The 12452-nt window shown below is 37.7% G+C and overlaps 1 protein-coding gene across 1 annotated transcript; it reads right to left on the bottom strand.

The window, feature by feature from the left end:
* Window positions 1–2348: 2348 nt before the first annotated feature.
* Window positions 2349–8783, bottom strand: FN3K (fructosamine 3 kinase). Its single transcript, XM_009888796.1, has 6 exons — window positions 8529–8783; window positions 7331–7482; window positions 5916–6007; window positions 4641–4723; window positions 3655–3777; window positions 2349–2795 (listed from the first exon to the last, which is right to left on the bottom strand). The coding sequence occupies exons 1-6, from the start codon at window positions 8667–8669 to the stop codon at window positions 2457–2459; spliced, it is 930 nt and encodes a 309-aa protein (XP_009887098.1). The 5' UTR covers window positions 8670–8783; the 3' UTR covers window positions 2349–2456.
* Between the last annotated feature and the right edge of the window lie 3669 nt (window positions 8784–12452).

The following is a 12452-nucleotide window of genomic DNA, read 5'->3' as shown; positions in this document are numbered from 1 at the left end:
GGAGGGCTGAGGGGGCTGCGGGGCGGCTGAGGGGACGCCCTGCGGTACGCAGTTTTCCGGGAGCTTCTGCCTTTCTTACCCTGCCCACGGAAAAACAGTGAATTATATGGTCAATTGTCAGCTCAGAAATGATATAAAATTCTGGAAACAAAGTCTGAATGCTGAAAGCTACAACTGCAGGAAAAAAAAGGAAGGGAAGCAAGTGGGCAGACTCCAATAAATGGCTGCCCCCTCACAGCAGTTCCCATCTTTCCCGTTAGCTTTCTCAGGCAGGTATTTTGTCATGTTTCAGCCCAATCCATACCACATCTCCATCCACTCCTCTTTTCCCACACACTTTTCCCGTAGCTACTGAATATTTACCAGATAACAGCAGTCCTTTTCCACTTCTCTCATGATACATCTCCAACAATAGAAAACTAAAGGCAGAGTCTAAAGTAGACATTGCCTAAGTCACCCCAGGTTATCCTTTTACTTAACAGAAAATAAACTTGAAGGATCAGACCAGCTGATGAACTAAAATGGGTGCTCGGGGTGAGATAAGCCACCGTCAGGGGTGCTCGTTTCTCTCCCTCGATTATAAAGGAAATTGAGGGAGACAATTAAGTCTGGTCAGGACATTAGGACAGGTAACTTCTCCTTCCCAGTATCCAGTAGCTCTGTCCACACCCATACATCTTATGTATCTTACATTCGTTAACGCAAACCACAATCACAAAATGCAGGTACACCAAATGCCTAGTTTCTGCAAGGCAAGTATTTTATTTGAGAAGGAGAAATCTTAAGTGCATGTGTACTTTCCAATGTAATACATGTATTCTTGTTGACATTAATAAATACTAGTAAGCATGCACTTTGCTGTTTTCTCAGACCTGGATCTTCTAGCTATCAGCTACGATTTCAGCTGTATTCTAACTCCGTTATTCCACTTTTCCCTTGTTATAATTGTATTAAATGTTATAACCACACCATTACAACCTCTCTTAATTGCAGCCCAAATTCAAAGGAAGTAAAAATTTGTACCTATTTGTATTATACTTACAGAGAATGAAATGCATATTTTTAAATAGCATAAATGACAACATCTAACTTTAAAGTTTATTAAACCTTTATAGCACAGCTGTTTAAAGCTAAAAAAAGGCTAAACATATTTGAGCATTTTTGACTATAACATTTTAGGCATTAGTCATGACAACCATCTGAAGACTAAATACAAAAGTTCAGTCACTCTTACTCAAATTTTCTGACTCACATAAGCGTTTACTGGACTGCACTTAGATCTCCTTCCTTTACCACTTTCTTCCATTAAAAAAAACAGTTAATGTACTGTAGCTCACATTGCATGCCAATATCTTTGTTGCACAGTTTTCTCCCCAAGTTCTCATTGCCTATGTTTTCTGTAAAAATAAAGTGGTAAGGAATATAAAAAAAAACATTATAAAGCCATCCAATCTGACACTGTTCCCTCAGTCATCCAGCAGTGGCAGAACAGACTAGCTTTGCCTACTGTAAATTATTTCATAAAATTGAAAATACATCAAGCACCAACCAGCACAGCAGCAACAGATACTTTCTTGTCATCAAAACACTAAGCCTCCCTCCCATTTTTTGCTATCCTTTTACAAAGTTACTATCATAGTATAACACACTAAAACATCATACTAAAACTATGATATGTTATTATCAAACTTGTGTGGTAACAACCCACTTTCTGACCATATAGTTAATTACTTTTTACAAAATACCACTGTAATTTAATTTCTCATAGCAAGAGAAAAACAAAAGCATGTAAGTAAATTACATTAAAATAAATATTAGAAATTTTATTAATTACATATATGCTTGCCAAGTGCAGTCCAAAGGGCCTTGTCCACTCTTTAAATCAAAAAGAGAATGTTTTCATTTTCAGATTCATAGAATCGGATTTAAATTTTGGATCAGGACACTTAACATGGGAAAGACGACAGAAATATAAACGGGAGAAGGGATGAAAACAGAGACAGAAAACTAAAACAGAACAAAAAAGAGGAGATGTAAGATACTAGTTATTGCTTCCAGCACCACAATCCCGCAACAGTAGCTCTCAATAATGAACTGCTGATAGAGCAGCAGCAGAAGTGGCAAGATGCAAACAACTGTGGAAAGGCAGCAACTGAGAAGTGACTGTGTGGAGAGTGAGGTTAGGCTGTCATCCTACTTTTCCACCCTAGTGGAGTCTTCACAAACAAGGCAGCCTTCTCCTTCAGCAGGGTATGAATCTGTTCTAGTAAATTAGTGTACAAGTTAAAGATTACACAGTCACTCTTGGCTTCTAGTGAGGCTTAGAAGTGTGCCAAGCTTTTTTTTATATGTCAGGTGTCTTATCATCAACATTAATTCCTAGTTTGTGTTACTTCTGACAAGCAAGGCCTGTTAATTACTAAGGGACTGTGTCAGAATTTCTCAACCCTATCTGATCACTTTAAGAGTTTTCTCATTACATTTAGGGTAGATCCCCTGTACCCCATCCCAAAATGGTTCCAGTGGTTTATGTAATTAAAGAGCTGATACAATTTGTTTCGTTTCTCAAATCCTGGAGCTTTGGGTATTTTACTGTGATAGGCAGAGAAAAAACAACTGCTAAATCCGCCAAACATTCCAGCAATGGCCAGTTCAAATTCTGAATGGCCATAGAAGGAAGCAGGGTCAAAGATAATTGGCCCAGAGTCGTCCTCAGCCACATTTCCTGCCCACAGGTCCCCATGCAGGAGAGCAGGAACGATTTCTACATCACAGAACATTTCAGGAATCTTCAGCTGAAAAAGCATGAACAAACATGTAACAATTAAAGACTTCTGAAGAAAATAGTAAATAAAATTAAGCACTGTAGTATATAAGAGACTAAGCTGGTCAACTACTGCCTGTTTTCAGTCCTCATGGAGTGCTTTTGAAGTTGATGGCTACAAGCATAAGCCTAAACTTATAAGCCAGTAATAAGTAAGCCTTGATGGCTACAAGCATAAGCCTAAACTGTAAGCTAGTAATAAATGTTCTTGATTGTCCTTGACAGAGCTTAGCAAATCATTTAATTCAGTCTCGTATCAACATCTAGTATTAATGTATTGTTTCTAGACATGGATAGTATTGGCTGTCACAAGAAATATAAAATAAATTTAATTTAAATTAAAAGGTTTCAGTGGCAAAAAGGGCAGCAGTAAACATCTGTACCAATTAACCAGAATTAAGGAACAAATTTGTGATGTGGAGCTTGCAGAAGGATACATTCCTGGCTGTTTCCTAAGTGCTGCATGGAGTGTGACCTGAACCACAGTCTCAGCTGGGAGCCTGGACCAACTAAAAAAAATAAAAATCTGCCTGGGCAGCAGAATCTTACCTACTTTGCAACACCAAGTTCTTAGATAGGATTTAGCATCTTATTATTAGCTGTATTCTAAGAAATAAATGTCAGTGCTGAATTACAGGTTTATTTTCACTACAAAAAAAACTGAACCATGAATTCTTTTCAGCTGATAATGTTGTTGGACCAGCTGTGAAGCTAGTCCAGTTACTGCTGTTCATTAAAAGCTATATAAATCTCTTTTAAAACACCCTTAAAAGTCCACTGATACATATTTTCTAACATTCTAAAAAACAGATTTAAGGCATGGTTCATACTTTTAGCTGTGACCAAAGTTCTCTGGCTTCTCTGTCTCCATAATCTTTTTCAATCAAATCCAATTGAGCTTGGAGTCGGTGACGAATAAAGAAAGAAGGCCAATCACTCTGCCATTCATTCACCTAGAAAATATGATATATAGGTTTGTAATAAACAATTTTAACATATACATAGTCAAGTACTAATAATACACGGATAGCAAGTTAAAGCGTTCAATGCTGACACAACGACCTAGGCAATGTTAGTATGACCCACGCACAATGTTGTTAGATATTTTGTTGATTGTTCTTTTGGAGTGATGCTCTCTTCCATGCTTAGGTGAGGCTGTCTTTAACATGAGATATATGTTGAGGTTCTGGCTATTTTCATTCATTCAAATTTTCTTAATGTATTTTAGATGGAGAGTTTCCGGCGAGATCATTTCAGTTGTTCCACATTATATTTCAAAATCTTTCTGGAAATGCAAAACTATTCATTCATTTTTATTGGGTAATGCATTTCTAATTTGGTGGAAAGTTGCATTTAGCAAAGGGTTTGAGGTATTGAAAGTTCATTCAGTAAATTGTAAAAAAAATTCTACCATGTGCAGAGCAAGCAAATGACTCATTTATCTGAGAGCCCTTTCCAATGTCTTATTGTGATGTGTTAAATGATGAGGCCCTCTAAAAGCACTGGATTTTGCCATTTGAGATCCGTATAGTAGTGGTTTAGAACAAAACAAAACCAAGACATGGTATGTGAAGGGATACTTATTTTATTAAGTATCACCAAGCTAAAGAACCACCACACCCTTTCAAATTCTTATCAATCCACTGTGTCTGCCTGCTACATGCATTGTAGCAAGCCACACACATTGAATAGCCATCATATTCCCTTCACTGTCATGTCAGAATGAAACAGTGAAACCATAGTCAAAGCTGAAGGCAAACGAAACAAGCTTTATGAGCTATATGAGTACGTTAGCTTTCACAGACATGGAGCATACCTGTGGTATATAACCACAGCAAGTGGCTGTATGGAATCCAAACTTATCCACATACTGAGACTCAGAGTGACCTGCTCCTTTACCTAAGAAACAAAATAATTGGGAGTTTTGAAATCCTTACATAACAAAGTTGCAAACACAGAACTAAATTTCAGAGAACAGGCATACAGAATAATTTTAAGCAATAAGCTACACTTATTTCATGGTCACAACCCTCTAAAGATGGAAAGAACTCAAACTTGAAGATACTGAATGGAAATGGAGGCACAATTAGTCACATCTAGTGACTTTTCTTCGGATAAATGAGTTAGACATTGGGAATAGAGTCCACATCACAGACTTGGTTTTTACTATTGTGACACATGAGCATGTTTTCATTAAACAGGGCTTATTTTTGATTCACAGATTATTTCTGACCTGACATTGTAATACGTCCACCACTGAGTCTCGAACTCAGTCCATCCCTGAAGTCATGGGAAAGACACAGGTACAGACTACTTAAAATTATAATACTAATAACTCTAAAATAATAATTATTTGTATAGACTCCTGTTTTTATTTATTTACTTATCCCTTAATCCACTTTCCAAAGAATGATGGAAGGTGTTTTCATTAAAGTCAACAGAAACTGGATCATGACCTTACAGTGCTGAATTACAGTCATCTTCAAGAAGCAGCAACTGTTGTATATTTTTGCTACATATTTGAGTTCGAAAATGTAATCCCCAACATCTTTAAAGGGGAACCTATTTATGTTTTTACTAACTGGGGCCTTATTTTGGAATAAGTTAATTGTCTGAACCAACAGTGAACAAAAAGAGGACGCCTGTAAGGTAAAGAACGTTTTAAGAGATTGACAGTACATGAGGCTGAAAGGTTTAACTGGCACTGAAAAAGACAACTCATCCAAATTTTCAGTTTGACTTATGAAATGTTGGAAGCTTTAACAGCAAATATTAGCACTATTTCTTACTAAATTTCAGTATCCTCATAATTTTATACAACAGAGTATATACAAAATGAAGAATTAAAAATAATTACAAATTTGGTTTTGCCAAGGTTAAAAGGTAATGTTTTAAAATTCTAATAGTAATTCTAGCTCCTGTGTATATAATGTACATTTGAGAAGGGTGGCATAGGGACAGGAGGGACATATCTCATGAAACATTATCCCCCGGATTGACTTTAATTATCATTAAAATTATAATGCAATACTGTACCACAGCCAAATGAATTATTTAATTTTTGGTTTAGTACGTGATATCAATACTCTACCAATTGTGTTTCCCTCCTTTCTCAATTTCTCTCCAAGTTTTTGGTTATAAAGATGGAGATCTGCTATCTGTTCTCCAAGCTTTGAAGAGTATCTGTAGGATCAAAAAACAAAACAAAACTGAAACAAGTGAATGAAATATTACAGGGAGAAAAAAAAAATCTCAAATATGATCAAGTATATTTTTGACAAATATAGAACCTTAATCAACTTCACAAGTACGTAACAGGGAGCAAATGATTAGACAACAACTCTGAAGAAACAGGTTGTAACAGTTACTAAAATGGACATAAGTCCATGCTCTTGCAAGAAAGGTAAACAGAAAACAAGCTTGTAAAAGCAGGAGCACAGAGTGCAGGAGGATCAAGTAATCCTCCTTATCAGGTCTACATTAATAAGAAGAGAAGAGAACATGGTATCTATTTTGGGGCCTCATACTTCAAGCTCAGTTGAACAGCACTAAGAATGGTAAGTTTAGAAAGAAGCCATAAGCAAGGATTGAGGTTGCTTAATGCAGATGACAGACAACTAGAAACCAGTTAAAATATTGCACAGATATCTGAACAGGAGCTGCAAGGAAGGAAACGAATTTCTTCTCCGTGCCCAGAATGGGTAGAAAATAACGGGCTTAAAATTGCAACTAGGAAGACTGAGGTTAGACATTAGAAAATCTTTCATAGAAACAGTGGGATGGATTGGAATGGACTGTTTGAGGAGGCTGTGGCATTGGCACTACTGTCCCAATAAAAATAATAGGTTGGACGAACAACTACTAGAAGAACCAGAAGTATTACTATGTTCCTGTAGAGGCCCGGAATGAAGCAGGTAACTCCTGAAAGCCTTTGTTCAGAAGCCTGTGACTCCTGAATTCCATGTTCAGGTTGGTTGACGGACAACACAGAACTTCATGTTATCTACCCATTTAGTTCTTCCTCACCCTAGTGCCTTTGAACTTGTTGACTGGTTTCAATCATACTTGAAGATTATACTTAGAGAACCAGAAGTTTCAAAGAAGAAGCCTGTAAGTTTAAAGAAAACTGATAGGCAGGGAAAAGAAACTCAAATGAAAAATCTCATGAGGGAAAGGTGGACTAAACTCAGCCATTAGCACATTCACTTTAGTAGCATCTCAGCATACGTAGATCAGCATACAAAGCTCTACTCTAGTGATAGCATGCCATTTCTATTGCAGGTAGAAGGTCAGGGAAGAGAAAAGTATGGGAAAGCAGTGTATACACACACACGTATATATTTTTAATATGTGCACATACACACACAGAGGCACAGATCTTGACAGATACAAGCTCCAGCTCTGAGAAAATAGACAGGTTCTTTGCATGAAGTTTTCCAACTGACTGTAAGATATAAGAAAATATGCCCCAAAACATAGTAAAAAAAGAGAGCTGTACAGACATACTTGTTGAGGTGCTTCATCTTTAGGTACTCCATAACAAACATTGCTCCTCCTCCAGGTAGGTCAATTATTTTAATAGGCTGAGGCACTCTCACAATATTGGTTTTCTGAATAGCTTCCAAACTTGCCATTTCCCCTTCAAACATTTTTCTAGCCTGTCAAGGAATAAGAATATCCTTGGGCTAAACCATGGATGTCTGCAATGAGTATTTTGGAAAAAATACTTTTTTTACAAAGTTACAAGGAGTTACTTCATCTTGATAAAGGAATGTAGGTGCAGCAAGGTTTCAGTCCACACAGGGGAACTTGAATACCTTAATTCTAACTTCTTTTTTTTCCCCAAATTCATTCCAGGTTAGTAGGATACATCACATTTCACCATGATTTCCAGCTGCTTATGGAGATACCAAACTACTCAGACATACCAGTATCTCTGAGGATAATACCCAAGACTTGCTCCTTCAAATCCACAGATGACCACTACTAAATGAAGTAAAAGATTGAATCGTTAAACTGGTTTTCCTCTCCATGCAGGTCAATGGCCACCAGATGGAGATGACAGTACAAATATTAAGCCTGTACTCTACATTTTTGCAGTAAAGTTGCAGTTCACAGCAGGTTTCGTAAGTTTTTGGTATTGATAAAACAAATTTCTGGCGCACTGTGGTGCTACAAAAAGCAATTCAGTATGTATTTAGTAACAGAAAAGTCAAGAGCTTGTCCCAAAAAATTGCAAGAATCTCACTGCTAGAAATACAAAATGCCATGGGGAAGTCTGAAACCTCTGTAGCTTTAAAAAGAATACATGAGTTTTAGCACTGGCACCCTGTTTCTTCCCTCCCACTACTCTGTCCTCCCATCTGAAACATGAAAAGGAATGCAGTGAATGCAAATTTCGCTTTAGGCTTTTCCAAACTCTAAATACTACAATAACAGCTCTGTGCTTAGCCTCCATTTTACATATTGCAATGCCAATTCCTGTTGTTGAAGGTTATCACATTGCATTACACCTCATTTTGTATTAACCAAGCCTGCTGCATTAATGCTTGTTATAACATAGATTACAGCTTTTAAAAGAAAACTGAAATAATTAAACGTCAGCCTGAAAACGCAGAACTCTAAATTATTAACAATCAGGTGCTTTTAAAAGAAAAAGCTCTCTACATGCAGTATTAGTAGTTAAATATCTGCTAGCATTAACCTGAGGTTTGTGGTTGATTTTAACAAATACTCGTCCGCTATCTGTTTCATAACCTTGGCTTTGGCTAATGTATCCTCCTCCCGAGCTTCCAAATGCCTTCAGAACGGAAGTTTTCAGTTCTGTTTTCAGGATTTTTTCCATGGTAATTTCCAGGCTGCTGCAGCTGCTTTCTGCTAAATCCACTGCAAAACAAGATTAAAGGTTTGGGTCCTTCGTTACTGTCACTCTGCTATGAGGTAGAAAGGGCCACCCACCAAATAAAAAAAAAAAAAAAAGCAGCCAAAAATAAAAAAGCAAATCCAGAGATAATGTTTCAAAATGCTTTGTTTTCCATGAGCTTTTATATCTATACGGGAAAAGTAAAGATCTTTAGAAATATTTGCTAGAATAAAATTGAGCGGTGTGCCCTGGGTCCTCTCTCAACTGTGCTGAGAGCTGCTGGTATTTGTAGTTTGGACCCGTTTTTCTTTTTTAAGCTCTGTGAGCGCATTGGTAGAAGAGGTAATTTTTAGACCAATCCACTAGAGGGAGTTTAAATGCAACAATACAAATTGCGCACATGTGTTGTATTGTGGTTATTTAAGATGTGAAAAATAAAGTTGCAGCCCGCAGGGATGCAATTAAATCATGCTGCTGACCATAAGCCAGACACCTTAAATATGTGGAAAAGTTGGTGGGTTTTTACTCTGCTTGTATTTGCTTTGTGTGGACTGGAGTTCTCTGGTCATTACTGAGATCTTTAGAACGCTTTTCCATCTTGGGACATAATTCCATCTCTTGCCTGAAAGTGCCCTCAAGTCAGTGAGATAGTAATGTGCTCAGGGCTGGACATCATCAAGTGAAAATTCATAGTAAAAGCATCAAGCTGGTAATAAAGGAATTTGGGATACAGTTCTATATGCTTTTCCAGATTTAATGCTATCTTTAGGGTATTATTTCCCCTTTTTATCTCCTTTCACAATCTGTAACACAGAAATAAGTTCCCTTGGGTACTGCTGAATTTAATCACTTCATACTTGCAAAGTGCATTGACACCCTCAAGTATAAGCTGTTAAACCTTTAAAACGTTACCATAACCCAGACCCTATAATATTTGTTTTAATAATGTCTGTATAAAGATAACATATTTGGTTAGGTGGCTATGACTGACTCCTACCACATTACAATCCGTGGAAAGGCTGCAGCTCTTGGTCTCACTTGGAGCAGCAATGCCTACCATCTCCCCAGGGAATTTCTGGATTCTGTTGCCACTGTTGCACTGTGCTTTCATGCATTTATCTCTTTTCACTACTATTTGTTTGCATTGATTTATACAAGCAATTTGGTTTTGACAGAGAAATAAATGATTACTGGACAAATACTGGCTTCATTTAGGTAGGGTTTTCACTACATTCACAAATGGTTCTAGTCCTACATGGAGTGAAAAATACTGGTGTAGTACAAGTTATTTCTCAAACAAGTAATTTCTCAGAACGTAGCTCCTTATGTTACATAGAGCAGCTGGAACATAGCAGACCTCAAGGGGACAAACTGACTAAGGAGGAACTTCGATAAAATCCAGATTTGTTTGAGCAGGGCATTGCTTACAGAGTAAGAACACAAGGTGGAAAAGTGCAGCTCATGACCTGGCATCAGAAACAGGGATTCAAATACAAAAGAGTATTCAAAACAGCAAGAAGCCACACTTGAGGTTACATATCTTGGTTGGACATTTGCATTGTATGTCTAAAGTAACTAGTCACTGCCTTGGCAATCCTACATAGTCCAGCTGTAATATTTTATAACCATCACATCACTGATATACTTAGTGTAAAATAGATTATTCACAAAATAGAACTACAGAAAGTAACACTGGGGAGAGGTAGAGTCAGCGCTTACTGTAGGAGTCTCAAGTAGTTTGTCCATACACTCTCATGGAGCATTTGTGCCCAGGAAGTGAGCCACAGCTGCTAAGGCAAACAACTATGCTTGGACCAAAAAAAGCTTAAAGCATTAGCGCTCAGCATGTACACTAAATCACAGTAAACCAGTGCACATGCACTCAAAGCAACCTGATTATGGATGTAGATCTTGGACAGTTTGAGGCAGTTAGATAATATTACTTGTATGACTGATTTATAGATAGTAAATCACAGAATTTTCAGAGTTGGAAGGGACCTCTAGAAATCATCTAGTCCAACTCCCCTGCTAAAGCAGGATTGCCCAGAGCACATTACTCAGGACTGCATCCAGGTGGGTTTTGAAAATCTCCAGAGTAGGGGACTCCACAACCTCCCTGGGTAGCCTGTTCCAGTGCTCTGTCACCCTAACTGTGAAGATGCCAAACAATTTGAATTTCAGGATATATGAAACACTAAAGAGTACCCTACTATTAGAACAATGGTCTCCAACTGATGAAAGGAGGGAATCATGCCCTGGGTTGCAATGGAGCACCCGAGGAAAGGAATAAAGGTTTCTGGCAACAAAATAAACAACAATGAGCCCTTATTTCTGCATAGTGAAAGATATCCTAATTCATTTTTCTATTTACCTGTTAAGGGCGGAAAAAAAAAAAAAGCCCCAAAACAAACCAAACTTCACCTACAATATTACTACTGAACCCAGAATTTTTACAGTCCAGTATGCCATGGACTTCCTGCCTACAGTTTCCAGTGAAGATGCCAATAGTTACTGACTGTAACACTTCTTTCAGCATTCTGACATTTTGTTTTATTTTTGGTTAAACCAGAAACAGTACTGTGTTAATCCAAATATATTGCATCAAATTACATAGTAGCCAAGAGATAGGAAAGCCTTCTGTTTGCTTCCACGCTGGATCAATATTTAACTAGTAACGCACAGGTGAAAGGCCTGGTTTCCTAACATTTTTGTTCACGTTGTTTCCAGTCAAGCAACATCAAACAATATCATTTCAAACAGTGGAAGTAAAACCCCTCAAAAGCATCCCAGAGGGGCTCAAAGGAAGAGAGTGCTTGAAAATACCCACGGCAATGAAACCTCCTGCGAGGAAGCGTTCAGCACCATGGCCAGCTCACAAAGGAAAACATTAATTGCATCAGCGAGGCGTGAGAAGACGGGGAGGAAACACAAAGGACTATTCATGAGAGTGTTGTTGGGCTCCTGGTTTGACACCTATCTTCAGAGTTATGCTTATAGTGGACTTTGTAACTGTTTAGTTTCCCAGCTCTTTTCTTCTTGTTTTGCTCACAGCTGCTTGTAATGTATTTGTTCTCAAAGACTGTCCAGAGGACGGATATCCCCATGCATACCAATGAGAGAAAGGTTGTTCACTTCTCCTTTGGGAGTAACAGTATCTAAAGAATCATAGGGAACAAAGAAGCTATATAGAACAGTGTAAGCCAAGAGCAAGAAAAGACCTTCCATCATAAAAACCTCTCTTCCTTTGACAGCAGTTATAGTTTCTTAGTAAAGAACTATCCAAGGACAAACAATTCAGAGCTCCTTTAATCCTATAGATCTGATCTTGAGTATACTTGCACAGGCCGTAGCTCTGTATATAGCATCAACCATGCCTTAGGAGATTTCAGTGAATTCTTGGTGATATCACTGAAAAATACATTGGAAAATAACTGAATATTATTTTACAAAGAAAAATAATAAAGCTATTTTGGTTCTGGCATGGCTTAGTTACCAGAAATATATTTTCCCCTTAAATCTTTTTTCACAAACACTGCCTACAAGACAAGCTAATTATATACCACTTCCCACCTGCTTTTACTTCTGCTAGAACAGTCCAGCATCAGTTAAAATCACCAGATCTATTTTGGAGCAACAGTGAAGACAAAAAGCAGGAAGAAAAACAGTACTAGAGTGCAACACTCACAGAGAGTTTGTGCAGCCTCCATCCTTGGAGGTTTTCAAGATCAAAGAAAGATCTAAGTAACCTGGCCTGTCCTCATAGCT

This window comes from Charadrius vociferus, unplaced genomic scaffold (genome assembly GCF_000708025.1).
Source record: "Charadrius vociferus isolate BGI_N301 unplaced genomic scaffold, ASM70802v2 scaffold281, whole genome shotgun sequence".
In the NCBI taxonomy this organism is placed as follows: Eukaryota; Metazoa; Chordata; class Aves; order Charadriiformes; family Charadriidae; genus Charadrius; species Charadrius vociferus.
Note: the sequence above shows the minus strand (reverse complement) of the source record. Positions and strands in the feature narration are given on the sequence as shown.

Coding starts and splice junctions, on each gene's coding strand:
- FN3K (XM_009888796.1), bottom strand. CDS start 8,669: ATGGAAAAAATCCTGAAAACAGAACTGAAAACTTCCGTTCTGAAGGCA. Junction 6,008..7,330: donor AAGATGAAGCACCTCAACAA/GTATGTCTGTAC, acceptor TTGATCCTACAG/ATACTCTTCAAAGCTTGGAG. Junction 2,796..3,654: donor AACTTTGGTCACAGCTAAAA/GTATGAACCATG, acceptor ATGCTTTTTCAG/CTGAAGATTCCTGAAATGTT.